Raw genomic sequence first — 22653 nt, 5'->3', positions numbered from 1 at the left:
GGCCATGAATCTCAAACGAGGAGGGGCAGCACTTGTCACTGGGAACAACAGGCCAGCCCCCCTCCCATACCCACCGACAATGGTCAGCCCTTCCTATTCACACCAAGTATACAGAACCAATAGCACCGAAAATTACAGTCTATCATGTAAATCGGCCGCCATTCTCTTAATACACTCTGCACCGATACACTCCCGGCCCACCCTGAAAGTTCGTGTGCTTTTTGCACTATCTGCCCCTGCCACACACACGACAGGTCAGCCAATGTCGGACAAGGTCAGAAGCTAACGAGAATGTTTAGCAGTGAAGTAGCCGAGCTTTACTTTTTGTTGACAGCAAAGATTTCCTTACAGACCATTAGCGGGGACTTGCTAGTGCTCAATCATAGCCGGCTGGTAACGATGTAATGCGGCTACTGTATACCTTTCTACTTTGCACGCAAAAGACATGTTCGTGTGCAAGTTTCTAAACAGTGTCTAAAACACATCAGGCGCCAACATAGTCTAATGCTTTAAAAGACTAATGACGATACCTGTATATGTAACATACTGTAAGTAACTTGTCTCCAATCTTAACCTTCTCCCTGTTGCCTTACTCTGTAACCTATAGGGAATTGGGTGCCAAACGCTACTTCAGAGTGCTAAAGGTTAAGGAAGACATCAACACAGCCCAGTCCTGTATAATGAGGAAGCCTATCCAGCAGTCCAGTTTACATTCTGTCAGAGGATTTCAACATAAACAACTGTCTGAGAGGCGTCCGAAAATCTTCACATCTGTTGATGCTACATGTTCTCGGAAATGTGAGAGCGATAAATAAACTGAAACTGAAGACGGTCCAGTGCGAAGGCACAAGAGCGGATGTCTTTGTACATTTCGAGCTTGAAGAAAGATATCTACTAAACAAATCTTCTCTGAAATGAAATGTAGAACAATGTGTACTAGCATGGAAGCGGATATTTATGAAAACACAGAGCTTGAAGAAAGGTTATCTAAAACAAATCTTCACTGGAGACTTAAGTGGTCTATGTGTATAAACGTGGCAGAAGTGTTTATAGACTTCAAGTAGTAACATAAAGAAGAGCCTCAGGTTTAAGCACGCACATAACTAGCTTCTGAAGTTTTGTTTAATGTCTGTACAAAGATGGAAATAAAGCCGACAAGTTTTGCTATGATTGAAGGCTTGCAATCAGTGACTAAGAGTTGAGGGACTGTCTTTACATTTTTTCCATCCTGCTGATTGTTTGGGAGCCCATGTTGTTAATTTTCGTTGTTAAGTCCGTCATTTTAAGTTTAAAAAAATAATTATGTATTCATCACTTTTATGTCATGAAGTTCAGACTTTTGGACGCCTTGATGAATTTCTTTCCCCATCCCAACAACCAAATTTCCCTCCCAGGACGGGTACTGGAGATCTAGACAGCCGTGCACTAGATCTATCTTGTCTCACAGCCATCTAAACGTGCCATATAATAACCGCGTGCAAGAATCCCCAACCTACTTATTTTCCAACCGAACAAGAAGACATAAAAGCTTTTAAGCTCTTTCCATTCAGCCTCAAATACCTGCCTTAAATCTCTGACTTTGCTCCTATTCATGTTGCCCTTTTACAGGAAAACACGGAATCCCCACAGAATACTAACTATGCCATGCTTTGGAGTTGACGAATTATCTCTTTGTGTTAGGAGACTGTGCGGGAGGGGGGTACTGAAGGCCAGGTAGAACCATTACTGCATTAACCTTCTTCCTCCTGCCTAATCTTACTAGCAATGCAAATTACGGCTACCTCAGGAAGGAGAAGGTTAACCATGGGTGATGAGCATTGGAATACAATATCTGACACCTGGTTCATAGGAAGTCGACCACACCTGACAAAACTACAGGTAAACGTGCAGGTGAGTGACTCACAGGTGAGCGACTACGGGGAGACATACTGCAGCACCCACAGGTGAGTCGACTGCAGGTAAACACCAGGCTTACAGGTAAGTGCACTTTGTGTAAACATGGCGACTTGGCGGGAGGCACGCAGACAGCCTTCATACAGTCGCTCTTGTTACACTTAATCCTGACTTAGTTCTGCCAGCTCAACCTTTTCTGGGACAAACCCACAACAAGAGGGACACAGCACACATGAGTTGCTGCTTAACCCACATAACAGAAACACATATGAAAAGCTGACAACTTTTGGGGACTAAAGCTCTAAGGGTTTTATGATTGCAGTGAAAAATATCCACTTTGAGGTAACCTGGTAAGAAATTTTAAAACTTAATTGAAACTCCTTAATTCTTCACTGTAAGTAATTTGACAGCTGGTTCTAAATTGAAGTGTCTAGGATTTACCAAACCTAATTAGTGTCCTTTCCCCTTTTGTCTGTGAAGGGGTCCAAATGAAAGAGACATGACAGGAACAACCTCCTGCGTACTGATTATCTCTTGTTAATTACAGGTACCGGGAAGGCTGTCACTCAGGTAAGATAAACAAACATGTCCAGGTTGTGTGTTCCCTTGTGCAGTAGCCTGGGGCTGGTAAACTGTTCCCCAGGATCTAGAGTTTCATCCAGCCTAATATAAATAAACCTACACTCTTTTGTACACTGCATTGGTGCTGTAATATGTTGCTTGTGATATGAGGAATGTTCTAGAAAAGCAAGAAGAAAATTACAAGGTCTTGACTTCAAGACTAAAGTGCTTCCTCTATCTTTATCTTTAATACAATACTCAATAGATAGTGCATATCAAAATGGTTAGAAACATTCAAAATATCATCCAAATTGATACAAATTTGGATGCTGGAAAAGCTAAGTTATTTCGATTGCTCATCAATTTCCATTAGAATTGATATTTAAAAGATATGACGTATAACTATAAGGCAGCAAAATTGAAATATACACAAAGAATGTGAGTCTGTTGCTCTAATCTATGATAAAATTCCCCCAAGATACTTAGGTCCTGAAAACTAAGTCTAAAGCTCTAGGCTATGGTGAAAAAATCTGACAAAATCCACAGTCCTGTCTGTATTAAGCTCATGAAAATCCTCCATGAAAATGTACTTTGCAGCAGCTTGGGGCAATGCGGCAATCTGCAAGATTTTATTGCAGTCCCCAGAGTCTGTGGACTCCAGGCTACAAACAGGGTTCCAGGCATCTGTGTCTCCAGGCTAACTACCAGACCTGGGATTATGATGGGCTGACAAGTCAGCTTGGCTGGATGCCGCGTTATCCCATCATCGGTTTGATCTGTTTTGTATCAGAGACAATTGTCTCTACTCACATCCAATCCATCGGATTTGACTAAAGAGGTATTCCAGAGGAACGCCTGTGGCTTTATACCTCAAAATCCACCCAAAGCAGCTTGGAAAGATGGCAGAAGCTTTGGATCAGCTCTCAATTGGTGTGTTTGTATATCCTGGTAGATCCATCTGTCAGCATCCCTCCCCATCACACCTGGGAGAGGAGATAACAGCTGTCTGCACTCCCCATCAACTGGCATTCTCCCAACCTCAGAGCAGATGTGAGCAGGGAAGATCGAAATATTCTCCTACTTTTCCTGTTTTCTGATAAACACAACCCTTGTGACTGAAACTTGGAGAAGTGAGAGAATGTTATGCATGTCCCTCCCATGACCTGCTTCGGTTAGAGAATGTACTACTCGCTTCGTGCATTTGAACTGGTTTGGCACGGGTAGCCTACATTTCCTTTCTAAATGGAGTGCAGAACCCAACCCTTGACACACATTGCTCTAAAGATGACACATACATAACCCAGTTGGCAGGTATTATACCATATATCAGCATCAGAAACATGCAAATTACATTTGCATTGACTAAACTCCAGACAAAGTTGAAATGTTTGCCTTTGAGAAAAGACTGTCCATCAGCTGGGACAGTAGGTTGCCTGCACACCATAAACCACACTCCACAACACTGCGCCATACTGAACCTGCCTGTCAAACTTGTTTCCTGCTTGCCAACCACTGCAGAGTGCAGACTGTGTAACTCAGGGTGGATTGAAGAGTACAAAAGACTGGAAATCTCTGCCAGCCAGGCAGAACAAGACTGGAGAGGCCAAAATCTGTGGGTCAGATGGGAGTAGTGATATAAACTTATGGGTTAATGTGGTGAGTGACAAGTAAGATGGGAGGAAAGATAGGGCTATCATGGTGGTACGATGTAGATGTCCACATAATGTAGTGTAACCGTGGTATCATAAATGACAAGATAGGACATGGGTGAGAGCTTCTTCACACAGTATGTCAAGAAATGATGCACTCTGATGAAATATGATACCACAGTCATGATTGGTGATCTTATCTTGTAACATGTCATCTGATAGGTCCACATTTTGGCCACTAATGAATGGCCATAGGCTGACAGGTCCTGGAGATAATTGGAAGACTAACCTGTACTTTAATGGAAGCAATTAACCTGGCCATCATTGCATCATACCGGACACCGTGCGTACAATTATTTCCGCCTCCACCCACTGGAAAATTGGACAGGGGGAGAGCTGACAACCCAAGAACATCCCCATAATGGCATCATACCTAGAGGCTAACCTGATAATGCACTATGACAGTTACAATGGGGAATGACACAATAATCAGTTCTAGCATCTCGCCATGTCATCAGAATTGTTCCAGCTCCCTGAATACCTAAAGTTTCTCTTTTGTTTCAGGTACAGCAATCTTTGGTATCAAATAACAGTTCGGAGAGTTATAGAAGCATCTCTTTGTCCAACATTACCCCATGATAGGCACATGATGCAGCCTGGGTAATCCCATGATGCCCTACCTGATCCTACCCTGTCACAACAGATAAGATAACAGAGATAAAAACGGAGATATCATCTGCTAACTGGTAGACCCTTATCTTCTCACTTCCTGCTGCTTGACTCACCAGTTTTCCTGGTCAAGATTCCGCAAATTTAATGACCATTTCTTTTATTCCAGGTATTCCTGGCATCTGTTTATCTAATCATGTAAGGACAAAACCGGCCAGAAATGTTTTTGAATTCAGTAGTGCAATCAGCACTCAAATTTACCTTGGTAGTCATTTGTGGCCAAAGGCGACTCAAATTTACCAGCATCTGAACTAAAGAGAGGCTTAGGATATCAACCTTTTTAATTCAGCATTCAAAGTTTACGAGCATTGTACAAATTACAAAATATTTTCCACACAGCACCCTTAGAACACCAAGGGTTAAACGCCATCGGATCCTATGATTCACAATTTTAAGTCACCTTCCTTTTCCTATTGAACATTGGAATATCTCTTTAAGGTTTCTTTAAATTGACTGCCTTGAATCTATCATCTATCACCTAGCTTTTGTTTTTCCCTGAGCCATCCTTACCAACTCAACATTCCACTAGAGACCACCTTACCTTATCAAGCTACATGACGAGAAACCTCAGCACAGTAGTCCATTAGTTTAGTATCCCCCACTGTCGTTACCTGTAACCCCACCCTGTCATGGCACCTGGTACAACCATTACCTGTGGTTTACATGGACGTGATTAACTATTGATGTACCTGCGCCCCAGGTGAGTACATACACAGGTGTATTGTGGGATTCCTGTGAACTTGGAGCAACCTCTCTTGGCAACCTTGAGTTGAGTGCTTGAGATAAATCAAGCCATTCTGTCCTTAAGTCTTATGCAGCACATATATACCATGGAGGGAATGATTACCTCGAACAAGGATCAACAAATGAATAAGTCAATGGATGAGAAAAAGAACAAATGGATAAAGAAATGAATGCCTTGCTATGTATCTTATAACAACAAGCAAGTAGAACAAGAGTCTTCTCATCTAAAGCATATTGGCTATGCAGATAAACTTAATATCATTCTGTAATCTTGTGTTTGTATGTTCTTGGTAATACAAAACTCAGTGGTGCAAAAAATCCCCTAGTCAGCTGCTCACGGTAATCCCTGTTTTACCAATCTGATCAAGGTCTTCTCTAATCCAATCCTTCTTAGTGGATTTAATCAGATTAACTCGGTGCTCATCCTGAGTAAGCACACAATACAAAGCCGTCTGCCCTTCCTGTCTGTGCATCATATGCTGTTTCAGTGTTTGCCAGGGGATTTGTTGTCTGTGCTGGCACCAGTACTGATGCAGTACACTACTCACGAGGGTCTGCATGCCTTTTTCCATGGGGCATAGTGATAGAGCTGCACTGTCAACCATAGCCGGCCACTTCTTTTTCAATGTTGCATTGCCAGTAAATAATTTGTAAGCGTAATTGGTGCCCTTGATTCTTTTTAATGTGCTGTTATCCTGACTTCGTCGTCAAGCGTTATTGGTAAATTCTTTGTATATACTTGGATGCCATATAGCCCAAAAGACACAATGGAGCACATGGTTGTGTCAATGTTCACAACCTAGTTTCACCAGACATCGCATGAATGTAATGATGATCAGATAAAATCATTCCCAAAACTTTTTGTAATATCAAGCCAATTTAGCATTAAACTTTGTCAGCCCTCCTAAATTCACCATTAAGCATTGTCGGCCCCCCTAAATTAACCGTCAAGCGTTTCTAGGATCCCCCCATTCAGACTCCCACTACTATCCAGGGACCCAGAGCTGCCTGCGCTCTGACAGAATTGCTCGCCCAGCTGTCTGTTATCTGAGGCTACACCAAGCACCAGGCACTGCCCTTTACTGCCCCGAACCCCACAGGGAAATTTGGAAATTTCTATAGCAGAGTTTGTCCTTGCCTGGGTAGAAATTGAATCCCTCTTCCCTTCATACCATAGATTAGCACATATAGGCTGAGGGTGAGTGATATGTGGACCCAAGAGTCATCACCAAAATGGGCAGTTTTTTTCTTAAAAGAAGTGTGAAAAGCTTTTATCTAAAGAAACAAGAAATGTCATCTGTGAGAGATAAATATTAAGATAATGTCTGCCCTGGTTTAGGCAAGGTATAGTCTTCAGTGACAACTAGACAAGATACAATCATTACCCAGGGAAACTTTATTATATTTCACTCCCCATACTGTAGGCATGGGTAGAGTGAAATATATTGTTTTTCCTCAGGTTTCTTCTCCTCCTCCTCCTCCTCCTCCTGTCATTTCAGTTAAATCGATCAAACGACCTGGAAGCAAAGAAGGCAAATACTCTCTGACGTTTTTTGTTTTTTTTAAACAGGCCTTAAAACGTTGCAGGAACATGCTCACAAAACATCCATTATTGCATGGGGAGGGAGTGAAATATGCTGAATTTGCTCAGAAGCAAATGTCGGCCTTTCTAGTTGAAATATGTTTTCGCTATTTTGTCATCTGCATTCTTGCGAGGCATCACATGTAAAACCTTCCACCTGGGATCTAGCAGAATTCTACAATACAATGTACAGTCAAACCTGCCTAGGCGACCACCTTTTCAACGCGACCACCTGGCCATGGCGACCGCTTTTTCTCGGTCCCAAAAATTTTCCCCATAGGCACAAGCATTAAGCTGCCTGCCCAAGGCGACCACCTGTCCAACGCGACCGCGACCGCCACGAATTGGGACCGCACAGAGCACAATCCCTGCCCATGGTGGCCGCCCTAATTTTCAAGCTTGTGGTGACATCGGATCATTTTGCTGTCGGATTTCACACGAAATCACACCGTTCCGTTTTCATCTTTAGTTGTCAGATCCAAAACTTTTTGACCCTTTTATCCAGCGGTCGGCGCCCCAAAAAAGGTTGGGGCCAGCAGGTGTTTTCTAGGGATTTGTCTTAGGCCTTAAAACTTCGATGATGTGCGTGTGCTATTTAATCTAACGTGTGAAAGCGGGATGGTGCTGCGATCATCGAGGCAATCATTGTTTTGTAGTCAAAATTATTAAGAAAATGTGTACACGATGTAGCGGTGTACAATATTATTACAATGGTAACGGAAAATGTAATATTTGTAGCCTCTTTTTGTAAATGAGAAATTGAACCTGGTGGGGCTCATGCTGTTTAAATTCACATAATTTTCCATCCATCAACGTAATACACTGTATTTGAACACCTCGACCTGGAAACATGTGAGTGGAATCCTCTTCATGGCGACCACCTGTCTATCGCGACCGTTTTTGCTCGGTCCGCCGGGTGGTCGCCTTGGGCAGGTTTGACTGTAGTTAGTGGGGAGGCCGGTCGTATGATATACACACTTGCCTGGGAAGTTGCTCTACTTGGTACTGAAGCATTTCCCATAAACTTTGACGAAAACCATTTGCTAGAATTACTGGGTATCTGGTGCAATTGTGTAATAAATTCCTTGTTAACGATGACAGCACAGGGAGCCAACTGTCCAACCCTAGAAATTGATTTCAAGGTTTTCTATCCAACAGAAATGTGACCTGTCCATCTGCTATGAACCATATGGAAGACAACAATAGACCCAGAGCTGAAAAACCTTTTCCCTTCACACCCTGTAAGCAAGGATGTATTTTAGACAAGCATATACCATGCAAAGATTGGTTGGTATTTTGAGAACCCTTGAAAACTTCCACCTGGAAAAATCAATACTGTTTACGTTGCTTCTAGCACGTATCATTTTACATGTTAGTTGCCGCTTCAAGCGAACAGATTGAACTTTCCTTTTAAAGTGAACTTCCATGGTTGAAGGACACTTTTAAGAGCTGTTCAGATAAAGCTTGAGATGACGCAAGTACTTTTTTCATTTCCGTGGCACCAATGCTCTTATCCCGGCTTCCTTTTGATTCTGGGAGCCATTTTAAATGGTGCTACAAGTCTCAGTCAGAAAGGAAGCCAACGTCATTCAGAATGTTTCAAATGGTTCAGTCTTTGCGAGGAGATCTCGTAAGATTCGTGACCGTGCAACAACAGCAGTTAAACTACAGGAAGACAGCCAGAGCTGGATTACCATAGTCCACCTCACGGATCTACTATAAATGTCACAACTTTTGTCCAAGTATTTCAGTCTTTCTAAACTCAAGGCTTTAGTTCAAGCAGCCTAGGCCAGCAGATGTAGCCTATAAAGTACATCAGAGAGGGAAAGGAGAAAAAAAAGGCTGAAAGCGGGGCCTAAGGGCATCTCCGAAAGATCCCGGGCTCCCCGCTGAGCCAAACACCAACTGTATCCCTAGTAACAAAAGAACGTTCAATAAAGGGTCGGGTGAAAGAGTGGAAATTCACACTTCCACAAAGGGCCAGCAGATGGTTCTGTCTTGTTTTGGCGGGCGAAAGTGTCAGGGAATAAAGGCGGGTAAGGCACCGTTACCGCTTCATGCTGGGAACAGAATCCTCACCTGCAAGGTTAGGACTTCAGAAACATTGATCAAATAAAACCTAAACTGTGCAAAGATTCCTTGGATATGTTTTAGTAGTTTGAACATGGTTTACCAACATAACTGTTCGCTGGGCATGGGCCGAGTTGCAGAACCTGAACTGTCTTGATCAGGGCTGTCTCAAGCTTTTTTTCTGTCCTACGCATCATTTGGGAGCCCATTTTGTTAATTTTCTGCTAAATCTGTTATTTTTAGATTAGAAATATACAATTTCATCACTTTCTTGTCATGAAGTTCAGATTTTTGGATAGAAGGGCTGAAATTTATAACTGTCCCAACAAGTAACTTTCCATCCCGGGACTGAGGGATGGGTTCTGGAGACAGCCATTGTCTTGATAAACTTTCAGTCATGAAAAGAAACCTTATGAAATTGAAAGTCAAGTTCACAACTTATTCCATTCAAATGGCTGTTTAGGTAGATAGAATTGGAAATGGTACAAACTTTTGATGCTTTCCTCACTACATCAATCATAGCAGCGTGGACTGTCCTACCCTAGGAGACCAGACCCTGTGAGTCGGTGTGCGCAGGACTTGCTACAAGCAATCACCACTGCACGCAGCAAGCGTGGGGCAAGCAGTAAGTGGGGGCCGGCTGGATCGTGTGGGCCAGCGGGATAGTAGGGGTGGCAAGTCCTGCACGCACCGACTCTGGGGCCTGGTCTCCCAGGGTAGGACTGTTCAGAATGTGTGACCACTATAAAATGTCAACCCTTGATGAATACCGCTGTTTGCACCTGTGTCCCTACACCAAGAATTTCCCCTTCATCAATCAATCAACCAACCTTCAGTGCAGGTAGATCCTATCCCAAAAAGGTTAAAGATATAAGCTACACACTGCAAGACTGCTAATGGTGCCTTACTGTGACGGATGTCTGTTGTTACACCTACACACCTTTATTGATACCCTCGGAGCTTAACCTGTAGAACATGACAAATCAGTCGAGGCTGCAACTAAATCAATCAAATGACTCAACTATATATCACACCAAGACAAGTCAGCGAAATTTGTTGGTTTATGTACCACACGGTTATTCACTTCGCAGTACATAGATTTCTAACGTTGAACTTTTTTGGACAGCAAAATTACAAATTTCTGAACTTCATACATGCAGTTTCGGTTTATGACTGCAAACTGAAAGTCACAGATGGATATTTCATACTCTGTCACCCATGGTAAGGTGATACAGAAATTTCTTTGAAGCCTTGATCAAGATGACAGCTTGAAAAATGTTTCTCTTTGAACAATCATAAGACCGCCTCAAATTGACTAAGAAAAAACGTAGCCTAAAGGGAGTCAAGCCAAATGAAACCAAGTAAAACAGTATTCTCAACTTTTCTCTTAACTTGATCAAACTGTTTTCTGCCAAGGAAAGAGTGAGAACCAGCGAATTAGTCCGAACAGCGGCATTCTACACAGTACACCCCACATGGATCACCCTGACAGGTAAAGCCATAAGCTGTGGAAATTTACACACTCCTGCCATGGAGGTAGAATGATGAGTGGGACTGACAGGGCTTACAGCATGTCCAATAAAGTATAGCAGGGTGTTACATGATATGAACATTGTCAGGAGAAGGGCCTTACCGCATCTGTCTTGTCAAAACATGCCCTTCATTAGTCACCTGGTCTCAGACCGGTGTGACAGTTATGGGATTATGTTGCCACCAGCTAACCAAGGCTAGAAAATGGCTTTTTCTTTGCACAGGCAGTACTGACATTTACGATCTGAACTTTACAATAAAGTTTCTTCTATAGCCCAGCGCTAAGGTTTTTCAAGCTCCGTAGAGCTAACTCTACGCACTAATGAATGCAAACCCGGAGGTACACAGCAAATGGCTTTTGAAAACAGCCTTGCGGTTTCAACCTTGCGGAGAGATTGCATGGCCACCTCTTCTGATAATGACAATAGATTCTGAGAATACAAATAGAAACAGGTGCTGATACAAAAACGAAGGCACTAACTATTAGTAACTAACACTACAAGTAGGGAAAAGATATAAAGAAAGCAAACACAAGAGCCTGCTCCAGTGGGACCCAGAGGTAGTTGAACAGGTGACAAGTCTGGACCTGACAGACGTGAAAATGTGATTTCCACGGGTACTAAAAGCAGCTGTTCAGGACGGCCGCCTGCTGGGCACAAGACAGGCATCCACCTAACAAGGTAGTGGACAGACAAGTGGACTGTTTTGTTCCACTTCAGGTCTTGTCCTCCGAAAATACAGAGTAGCAACCAGGTATGCACATGTAAACATGTGGGCTGGTATTATGTCTGGCAAGGTCTGAGGGAAAAAGTCTGTGTTTTCAGTTTTCCTGTATTTTCTACCTCACACATGCAGCTTGACAGTGACTACCCTCAAAGTTTATCTGAAACTAGCAAATGTATGCGGCAACACTGTAAGATTTCCAGTGGCCTTTCAAATGCAAACACTCCACAAAACCATGTTAATGTATTGTGAGCTCTAACAAGTAGTCCCTAGTCAGAGAAGAAGGCTAGTGTTGTTCTCTCCCCCTCCACTTTCTTACATGTATCGCAAAAGCTGGTCCTATTCAGAAGGTAGGTAGAGGGTAAAGGTGGTGATCCAATGACCCTTTCCCCACCAGTCTCTCAACTATGTGCCATTCTCAACAGACCATTTTGGACATTCAGAGATTCCCGTACAAAACACCATACCAGCTTGTCTTTGTCTTCAGCAATGAGCACCACAAATAAATTCTCAAGTTATCTTTGAATCATTGCCAATTAGTGTGCACCCCTCTCTGTGATACTATTCCTCATGGCACGCCAGCACATAAGTAACCTGTGCAAACACTTACCAGAGAAACATGTAACTGTAGCACTGTAGCAAAGATATGTAGCTATCATCTGATTGTAAATTTTCCTGAGTGCATCCATCTGGTTTTGCTTTATCCCCTATCCCATGCTTACCGGAGAAAATATGGTGCATGCACATTGAAAAGAAGAAGATGGGTAGCTGTTATCTAATGTATATATTTTCCAGAGTATAGCCGCATGGATTTATATCATCCCTTATGCCAAGCCTCCTTCCCTGGACATAAAATCTGTTACCACGGCGACAGAACAGATTGACCTTGGGATGGTTGATGCACCTTAAGCCCCGGAGGCTGCTTTTTATTTCCGAAAAGAATAAAATTTTACGACCAAGTCGTAGGTACCGACATGATGTACAAGGAGTGTGTACAATAAAGCCATTGTCAGCGCAGCTGAGTTGGCATGCTTCGTCGACTCTTCCTGGCCCTGTGTCGTTAAATTCAAGGCTGGTGCACTTCTACGTTTTCCTGTGCTTCTGCATGTCCATAGAAACGGACATAAATTGCTAGGATGCGCAGGCAATTTACATGACTCGGCTGCATCAGTTGTAGACAAAACAGCTGTGTAACATTTCCTAAATGTCCACAAAAGAATCGTACAAAACATTTTGTCTACCTCCGGCATTCCAAGCTCGTGCAATCAATTTTCTAAGTGAAAAACAAACTTTCATAAGTATTTCTGGCCCTTTCCGCCAGCATACTGCATGGCGAAGTCTCTTTGTCATCTGCTTACAGCAAACAGTCTTGCCCTTCTTGACCTCATTTTGCTGGTACAAGGCTTGCCTGTGTCTGTCATTACCTACATGCACAGGTACATGTACTGTAATTTAGACCAGTCCAAGACAGCAAACATTTGTCTTCTTATTTTACAACAGGAAAACTGCAGCTAAACAGTATTCCGGATGTGAGTTATGGGCAGGTGTAACAACAAATTTCGGCAAGTTTATGACCAAAGGTTTTATTGATTTCTTTTAACTGTCCAATAACAGTTGACCTACATGAAAAGCTGCCACAACTGTTGATTAGGCTGACACAGATATCAGAAATGGGACAAAACCTTCTCGCATATTCATGTGCCATGATGTATAACTTGTCATAAATAAATTGACAAATGATGAATCAATGGAAACATATAGACTTAACAAACGTATGGAATATCAAACTATAGTATACAACTACAAGACCCTGGATTGTTCACACAAGCCAGGAATGACAGTTCATTCAGTAAATAGATGAGTGGCCTCAACTTCTCTTCTCTTCTCTACTCTACTGTACTCTACTCTACTCATTTATAGAACTAAAGAATGTCTGAATGTCATAGAGAAACTTCAAATTTGTATTTCTGAAATGTGGCACCAGTTGTAGTTACGATGCAACCATTACGAAATGGAAAACTAGACACAGGAGAGGTGATGGCACATAACACACAGGGACAGGTTTATGGACAGGCTTTCCTTGTCATAACAGCTGTCTATCATCTGTGTGGTCCAGATTTACCATGTACTAAAGACAGTCTTTCATCAAGGTAGGGGTTCCTCCAAACAAGGCATTAGGGACAAGGCACTACAAATGTGGACATTTTTTCACTGTGGTTTTGTGTTTCCACTTTACGTAGTAAGCACTTCACCGCGAACTTAAAACCATCACGAAAATGCTTTTCTGTCCGCTGCCTCACCCCCCCCGTTTCAACCACGAGCTAAACAACAGCGCAAACACTGCATTTTCTCCATCGTGAAATAAATCTAACATCCCCGTGAACTTACAGGCATTTACGGTGACACAAGGAAAAAAGATTCCGGTTTAGAATCAACCATTCATTTCTATGACTTATCTGAGCCTCTGATGACATTGTGTAACCTTCCAATCCCAGGGACATAAATTTTAATTTCTCCCCACCATGCCCAGCAACAACTTTCATGATCATACATAAAATGCACATGTTATCCTGCCAAACGAGTAAAATCTGAGCCCTGCATTTGATGCCCAGCCACGTAAAAGCAGTCTGCACCTAGCCATTTCGGAAAGGTCGTAAGGTGGGAGCTCTAACGAACCGAGAACCGGCCTAATTAGGCGACATTCTTCATGGCGGCTCCTCAGGTGTGTAAAGCTACTGTAACATGTTGTAATCCATTATCTGTCACTTACACATGATAACAGAGTCACTTACTAAGTTACAAGTACTTGTTGGACGGGTCTGTCCAATGCCCGCAGCTGTTTACAAAGACATGAAGCTATATGCTTCCAAAGTTTCAGTACGTCATAGAAAAATCTATCAGTTTCTTTCAATATTTGTGACAGCAAAAATATGTACAAGATGGCATCTTCAACCAGTTTGGCAAACTGTGAGATTAAAAATGGCTGAAAATTCCCCAAGGTTCGTACTGCAGCAGTTCAGAACTTAGACCCCGTTCACACTCATTTTTTTCAATCGCGATTGAAGTATAATCGCGATTGTCCAATCTGATCGCGATTGAACGCAAAGAAACTTTTGCGTTCACACTGCTTTTCGCCAAGTGGATTAAAGTACGCCGTGATCCGATCGCGATTGAAGCAAACCCGTGCTCCGCCATACCATCGGCGACCATCTGGTAAATGTCCCACTTTCGGTGACATTTCCTAGTCTCTACCAGACTAACTAAACGGGCGAAATGTGATCTTCACTGTGGACTGACTCTACTGGCTAATTATTCCTTTTTCTGCCGAATTCTACGATTCATAAGCCCGTAAGAGGGCCTGGTGGAGGCTAGACATTTCCCCAGTTTGGCCCTGGACCCTGGTCTCCTCATCGCACCACCTGCCACCAGCTGAAGTTGCTGACGGAGTTTTATCCTTCTTCTTGGGCATTGTTGACGATGAAAAGTTGTTGTTGTTGTTGTAAGAGAGCGATTTGACGTGCGTGGCTTGGGTTTGTTTTCCCGCGCGATGCGAACTATAACCACACGTACCCGGATGTATGACCTCCCACCCCCGGAATCAGTCGAAATCCCCGACGATCGCGATGAAATGAATCGTAGTTGTGTTCACACTCAAAATTTGATAGGATTGGATTGGATCCGATCACGATTAATCCAATCAAACTACCTCCGGAGGTAGTTACAATCCAATCGCGATTGGATCGTTTTGGATCGTTCCAATCGCGATTGGGAGCGTTCACACTGAAAAAATCAATCGCGATCGGATCGATTCAATCGCGATTATACTTCAATCGCGATTGAAAAAAACGAGTGTGAACGGGGTCTTATTGTCAAAAGCCGAAAACTCTGCAAAATCCTCCCGTGTGCCCTGAATAAAATGTTCGCAATCTATAATCCTTTGTTTAGCAAGTCTTTCCTAGCTAATTATCCACTAGAGCCTCAGACGAATGGCTCCGCAACGCTACATGTATAACTGACAAAAATCCATGGAGACCAATCAGACAGCAGAAGAGATGACAGACGCAGATACTGGAAAATTGTAACTGCAGAGTAATTCATCCTCACTCATTCTCTCATTTAGAACCTGTGTAGGCAGGGTCCAGAGATGCCAGACTGAGATATCATTAGAAGAGATAAATGCAATAAGCAACAAACACACACGAAAATCATTAAATCCCTGATTAAACCTGCAAGCAAATGTACAGAGACAAGGGCAGACAACATGTACATTTCCAAGAGATGGCAGACATAGATACCGTATGGAGGTAGCTACAATGATTTCCACACATTGGTTCTCCTCTTTATCTGATGCAGTTTAGGAGGTATGTCTGCCCACAAAACTGCTTTGTGTCTGGAGGAACCACAAAGTGATTATTTCTGTCCCTGTGGTGTGCTTTACTTAAATGTTGAAGTCATCTGGTGAATTCTTCTGTAACTACCAGTCTTTTGAAGAGAAGTAAGGATGAAGGTTTTGGCATATGATATGCACATGATAAAGTACAATGTAAAGACAATCCATCATGTGATGGCGGCAGCATTAAATATAATCTAGCTGATGTAATGGGAAGAAACGTTGCTTTGACAGAATTTCTTTTCTCATCTATTCTTGTTATCTGTACTGTACAGGAAAATTAGCAGACCAAGGAAGGAAGAAATAGAAGAGAGGATTGACAATAGGAAAAATGTAACTAGAATCAAAGGCAAACGGAAAAGAGAAAGATTGCAAATGGGGGAGAAAACTTCCAGCCTTCCCTACTAACAAAAGACCTACCAAATGAACTGTAAAAGGACAGACTATGTAAATAAAGCATAATTATCGTACTAGTTTCCCACAGAGTTACGAAGCCCTCGGGCAACCCTCACTTTTCCAGCCTCAGCCCAAAACAAATACATGACAAAACACAATAGGAAGTTGTAAAATATTCAATAAGTTGTAAAATATTCAATATCAAGAACAACTCCCTTCTTGTCTGCAGAAATATCAAGGCTAATTTCTTCTTTAAATCAAACATTGTAAGAACTTTTAACTTGTATATATGTGGACTTTACATGAACCATTGCTTCCACTAGCTAGTTGTGTACGTTCACCCCCTGCAAGTGCTTCCCTAGACTATTCCTTTAGATGTTAATGATCTCCATGACTGTGGTAATTTGTGAAGATCCCTCCCTTTATCTTCACAACAGTCCTATAATTGTCCCATTCACAATTTTTGACACCTACTTAGCAGAGAATCATGTCCCTGCATGGGATTTAACAGCCTTTCTCCCCCACAAATAGACCCAATTCACAGGGACCCTGCTAAATATAAACTGTCGTATTGTTTCAGAGCCATTGTCAGCTTTGGTGTGAATTTTTCCACTATACCTCTGGCCTCACCTATCCTGAACACCATTTTGGTGACAGCAAGACGTATGCATAAGTCATCAGAAGATTAAAGTTGCAATATCAATGGCAGCTTTGCTGTAAATTCACAGAGCATAAATCTTTGTGGACACATTCATTGTTATTCATAGTGCCGCACTGCCACCTCCACAGGAATGGGTATTGTGAGGTTTAGGGTACGTTTTGTGGGGCTTGCCGTGCCAAATTCTGCTTCCAACCCAGCGTGATCGTTTCCTTTGCAATAATATTCCATTGACCCCGCCGACCCAGACCTGCCGAGACAGCCAGGAAATTTATATATTGTTCTTTCTCCCTGCCCATCTCGCAAATTAAGTTTGTGCTCGCTGCGAATCATCCTGATTGCTGTTGGCGGACGCTAAATGATGTGGCTGCGTGAGGATTAGCTCGGGGTCTCGGTCCGGTCCACTGTAAAATTGCAATCCCGGCAAACTATGGGCGCTGCGTCCGTGAGCCGCACAACAATGGCAGGAGAGCCTCTCTCCAGCGGAGGCATTGAATAGTGGCGGGCAGAGGGCTGAGATCAGGGGCCACAGGAGGCTTTCTCACACTAAACAGCTGGTAGCTCACTCCTAATGGCTGCCTTTGTGCATCACTATTGGAAGCCGCGGCTGTGATACAGAACCTACTGGGCAGTAGGAGCGGGGCCACACTCAGTGTGTTGTGAATCATAATTGATACATAGCTGGACCTCCCTGTGTTGTGTCTCATAATTAATATATAGATAGCTGGGCCACCCTATGTTTTGCATCAATTACTTACTGAAACCTGGGCCACACTGAGTCAGTGTTTTGTACAGAAATTCTAACATAAACACATGACTACATGCTAGACTACACAGACACAGATTCGGGTACCCTGCTGTCTAACCCTATGAGTTATAACCAACACAGATTTCATACCAAAAGACTGCATCAGCAGGAGACGGGGAATTATGGGCACCTAAATCAAGTTTAAAACAGTCGGTCTAATATAACAGGGACTTGCAGCTTCTTCTTTCACAAGCATGTCTACCTGTACATCAACACCGAACATTTGTTTGCTAATCAACTAGAGAAGTCATGAGCTTCCAGCGCTGCCACAAGTGCTTCCTTCTTGGTTTCACAGTTGTCATTGCTTGCTGTTGAACTTCTCCAGACAAGTGCCCGCTGAAGGGCGAGACCCTGTGTGGCTACCCAGCCTGTCACAACAGGGGAAGGGGGATGTTTGTACAGCAGCTCTCACTACAAACAGAACATTCACACTGGCAGGCAGCAGTGCACACTCCCTCAAACACCATATACAGCCTGTCCAGGCTTGCTCACTGCACCCTCCTTGTCTCTAGACTCTACTACTTGTGTGGCAACAGTACTGGTGTAGCATAAAATCCCTAACCCAGTAAACAAACCTAAACCTCTCCTCGAAAAAAGCCTGCATTTCAAGTGGCACAAACATTCTCTGTGTCCACCAAACAAATCCTTAGTCCTATGGTAGGTTCAGTTCGGTTCAGTCTACTGTAGAGTGTAGTGGGGATAGCTGCACTAAATGTTCTTTTCATAATTCATTGCAACAAGATGCCTGTTTCATGCATTACAAAAACTGAAGTCTAGCTGGCCCCTTGCTTGACCAAAGCCCGCCAGCATTACTGCATAATGAAATGTATGATTAGATCAATGCCCTCAAACTGCACTCTGTTTTCTCTCAAACAGTGTTATCAAACACTCAGCCTAGGAAGCAAGTGGAAACTCTCTGTGTGAGAAAAATGGCATCTCCAATAATCGTTAGGAATTGCCTGAAGTTCATGAGGCCTGACTTCATCACGTAACTGGTTATGGTTTGTGGAAACACTGTTTGTCTCTGCCATGTTCACCTACGATCTGAACCGTGGGCAGAAGTGCGGCACTCAGCCATACAATGTAATCAGTAAACTGAGGCGGATCCGGTTCCAGTGGGCGCCCTACTCTATAGCAGGAGAAGTGAACGCCCTTGCCTCCTTTGCAGGCATTCTAGAAGTGCTGGCGTTTATTTTTTTTTGAACTCTTGATGCACGATTTTCAATGATCTCCCTGGCATTAGAGCCTGGTCCATATGTTGAACATCGCGAATCAGCGCTGCCCTCAAACCAAACGCTGGTGCTCCTAGAACGCCTGCAAAGGAGGCTATGAACGCCCCGTCTTGTGGGAACAGTCAGTATGGCCTGTACAATCAAACCCACACAAACATACAGGAGGTGTGAGACACATGGTGCCACCATGTACACAACATAGCCAGGGTGGTCTCTCCAACCTTTAGACAGGTGTGGGACACCCACTAAATACACCCAGCGTTTATTTTCAATCCGTCAAACTAACCTGAAAAAACATTTTCACAAATGTCTCCATGTTTTCCCCACAGAAAGCTTGAAACGTTCTTACTTACAGTACAAACTGCATTTTGAATGGCAAGATTCGTATCTTTGTAAAAACAGTTCAAATAGCTTTTTGCCAAGGCCCTATATCTGGGCACTCACGCCACTACACTGTCGGATAGGATATACGTCACAGCACTGTCTACAACGGATATTTCAAACTAGAGAGCTCTTACACAAACCCTGTTGAAACTTCTAAAGCAGGGCTCTCAAATCCTCTCTAAATTTTTCAATCCACTCACTGCCTTCTAGTTACGAAACTGAAGTATTTCTTGTCTGAATGCCCAGAGGTATGGTTCAATAAAAGTATTCACTCTTCAATACATGCATTCCTTTCGGTTTCACCTGATATCTGCTGATGTTGATTCTTTTGTTGCAGCATTTTTCTAATGAAAAGAAATGGCTAGACCTTTAGGTGGTGGGCATATTCTATTCCTAATCCCTAACCCAAATGCTGTGGTTTGTAGTACGGCTTGAAGGCCTCCTGCAAAGCATGATGGATGGTAGTTCTCGCTGTGAGAGCGTGACCTTTCGCCAAAGTTCTATACTCGGGTGGGGCTTGAAATACCACGTCTACACACACACAACCTAACATGTTCTATATGAGCAAATTCTGCAAAGCAATCGGGCTGGTATGGTACAGAAAGCTGGCCGATGAAAAGCAGAAAGATGAATCACATACAGGCAAGCACCTCGAAGAACGACGGGCTGCTAGAGAAATTAATTGTTACGCCAACAACTACACAGAAATATAAATGTTGGCTGACGGAACTGCGGGATAAAGGTGCGACATATTGCACAGCAGGGGCAACAATTGATGGAAGGGCGCAATTAAAACTCCCCGCTAAACAGGGCGCCGATCTCTCGTGGATGCAGCGACTTGCCCGGGGGTGTTCCGTAGGTTCGGTTATGGATGATACGATAAGTCCATATCTCGCCCAATCAATCAACGGAATTACTTTCCGTCCCCCTGACTAATGTGGTTGTCATCGTTTCCGCGAAAGGGCAAGCGAGGGTAAATTCTGCCTGAAGGAAGGCGGGTACGTTTTATCCAACTTTCATGACAAAATTCCCTTATATCATAGTAATAAAGCCGAAATGAATAATTTGCTAAAATTTCTAGAATTCTAGAAATGCATAGTGATTATGAAATACACAAAGCAAAACATGGTTATAAAAATTTTGTCTGACTTCATTACTGGATGTAACTGGTTTAATACCATCACAAGCGCACAGGCTGTGCCAGGTATTTTTGTATACGTAGCAAAATAGTAGGCGTTGCTGCGTTCACCAAGGTACACCAAATTCGATTAATTCCCCCAATCGGAGGTGTTTGTCCGGTACAGCCGGCCGGCACTAATCCCACATCCATTAGGACTCCTGCCCGAATTTTCCAATCATAATCCCCGAACTCCCACCCCAGCTTTCTGTACCATCAATGACAGGTCTGTAAAGTATGTGGCTACCCCGAGACATAGCAGTTAATACAGCTCCGCATTTTACACCGCCGCACCAATACCCTATGGCTCCCTGCGGCTAGAATTCATTTCTGTCGATCACATGCCATTTGCTCGCCAAAATGAAAAGTGTTTCGATATTTACGAGCCATTTAGATGTACCAGGAATTTCATTTACAACCAACCAATCCAGGAAGATTTCCCTGAAGGCATGGGGCCGAGTGCTTTTGCTCAGACTGAATCGCTGAAACAATTTTCAATATAAATGATATGCAAAGAAGAACTGGCTTCCTTCTTGACCCTCACGTGGTACAGTCTTGGATCATAAAGTCAGGTGGAAGACGGAGCAATCTGACTGGTTTGTCCCGACGTCCCCTATGCTAAAAGGATGTTAATTCCCTGTAATGCTTCAGCGTCTCCCAGCCAGAATTGGTACTTTGCATCTATATGAGTCATCAGCTGCCGCTCTAAATTTTTCATTGATTGGACTGGAAATGCCCCAACTGATTATGACCATTTATCAGTCCCTCCTGTCAGTCATAATTCTATATGGCTGAAAAACAAGACTTGATTTTACAGAAATTTCTAGCGTGTTCAACACTTTCACTTTTCAAATATCTCCCTCATAAATAATAATTTTCACGGTTTCGGGAGTGCCAAAAGTTACACCAATCAAAGAATGAATGAAAAATTCTCATTTATTTTTAAACATAGTCATTTGAAGTCAATCCTTGGATAGTAAAATATATCTCGTGCTATCAGTTGTATTTTTAGCTGAACGCGGTGTCGCCGCAAAACTTATTTGAGAAATTGACTCCACTCATATGAGAAACTTTCACACTGAAAAAAAAACTGGGATACTTTGGTTTCACCTACAAGCAGTTGTTCATAGTAAATCAGAAGTTCAAAAGTTTGCTTAAATCAATGGCTTTTGATTCCCATTTGTTCTAGACAGCGAGAAGAAATCAGAAGCAAGGGAAGCGCTACAGATGATGTCTACAAAAACTAGTCTGATGTTTACACGCTGTACATTTCACAAACTCCAACAACAAAACGCCCACAAAAGACTCTGAACGCAAATAAAACCCAAGCCGGTAGAATGGGTCTGGAGTTCTGAAAGGGTATGATAAGATTTTTTCTTCTGAAGATGGAAAGTACATGCTTTCCTTGGCCGTGACCGTAAAGAGGTCGGCGGGCGGACCCGGTACCTCCGGCCGAGCAAGCCCCCCTGCCGCCCGCTCCTGACCACTTTCAACAGAGCACCGCACACGAGCACAACTCCGCAGGTAGCAAGCTCCAACTTACCTTGGGGTAGGTGTGCAGCGGGTACGTCATCTCACAGGACTTGATACACGGCGTCACATCTCCTAAGAGCTGATCGAAGGACTCGGACGCCGTTGAAAGGGAGAAAAACGACGCCAGCGTCAGCATCAACACTTTCGGCGTAGCCATTTTTGCCTTCCTGCAGCTCTCCGACTTCTCAACTCCCGCGAGACTTGCAGATAGATCACGTGACGGCGTGAGGAAACGTGATCTTCATACTGGAGGAGGGCCATTCCATTTCAGAACTTTGAAGGGGGTTCAGAGCATGCAAATGAAGTTGAAAATAATAATGTTGAAAAGCTCAGTGCATTTTGTTTTGTGTCCATGATACGAAAAGAAAATGTTGACATTGAAAATACTGGTGCCTTGCTAAGGTAACAGCATTGATCTGTGGAATGTTCATTCTCAAAATTTGGCACCAAACGTTTTAATGTCAAATCATCATTCTGTCACATATTAAGCAACATACATGTATACACATGTATCTACCAGGTACCCTAGAAAAATGCATCTAAAGAGATCTCCAATGCAACGTCACCCTATAAAATGCACTCCTGTATATCTTA

The 22653-nt window shown here is 43.0% G+C and overlaps 1 protein-coding gene across 1 annotated transcript in view; it reads right to left on the bottom strand.

The window, feature by feature from the left end:
* The window catches only part of LOC136445447 (transmembrane protein 59-like), a 37198-nt gene extending 14928 nt beyond the window's left edge, over positions 1-22270 (bottom strand). The window contains exon 1 of the mRNA XM_066443475.1: positions 22070-22270. Coding sequence (XP_066299572.1) covers positions 22070-22216 — 147 coding nt within the window. The 5' untranslated portion in view covers positions 22217-22270. The remainder of the gene's footprint in view (positions 1-22069) is intronic.
* Between the last annotated feature and the right edge of the window lie 383 nt (positions 22271-22653).

This window comes from Branchiostoma lanceolatum, chromosome 11 (genome assembly GCF_035083965.1).
Source record: "Branchiostoma lanceolatum isolate klBraLanc5 chromosome 11, klBraLanc5.hap2, whole genome shotgun sequence".
Lineage (NCBI taxonomy): Eukaryota > Metazoa > Chordata > Leptocardii > Amphioxiformes > Branchiostomatidae > Branchiostoma > Branchiostoma lanceolatum.
The sequence above is the reverse complement of the archived record's forward strand: the minus strand, read 5'-3'. Positions and strand labels throughout refer to the sequence as shown.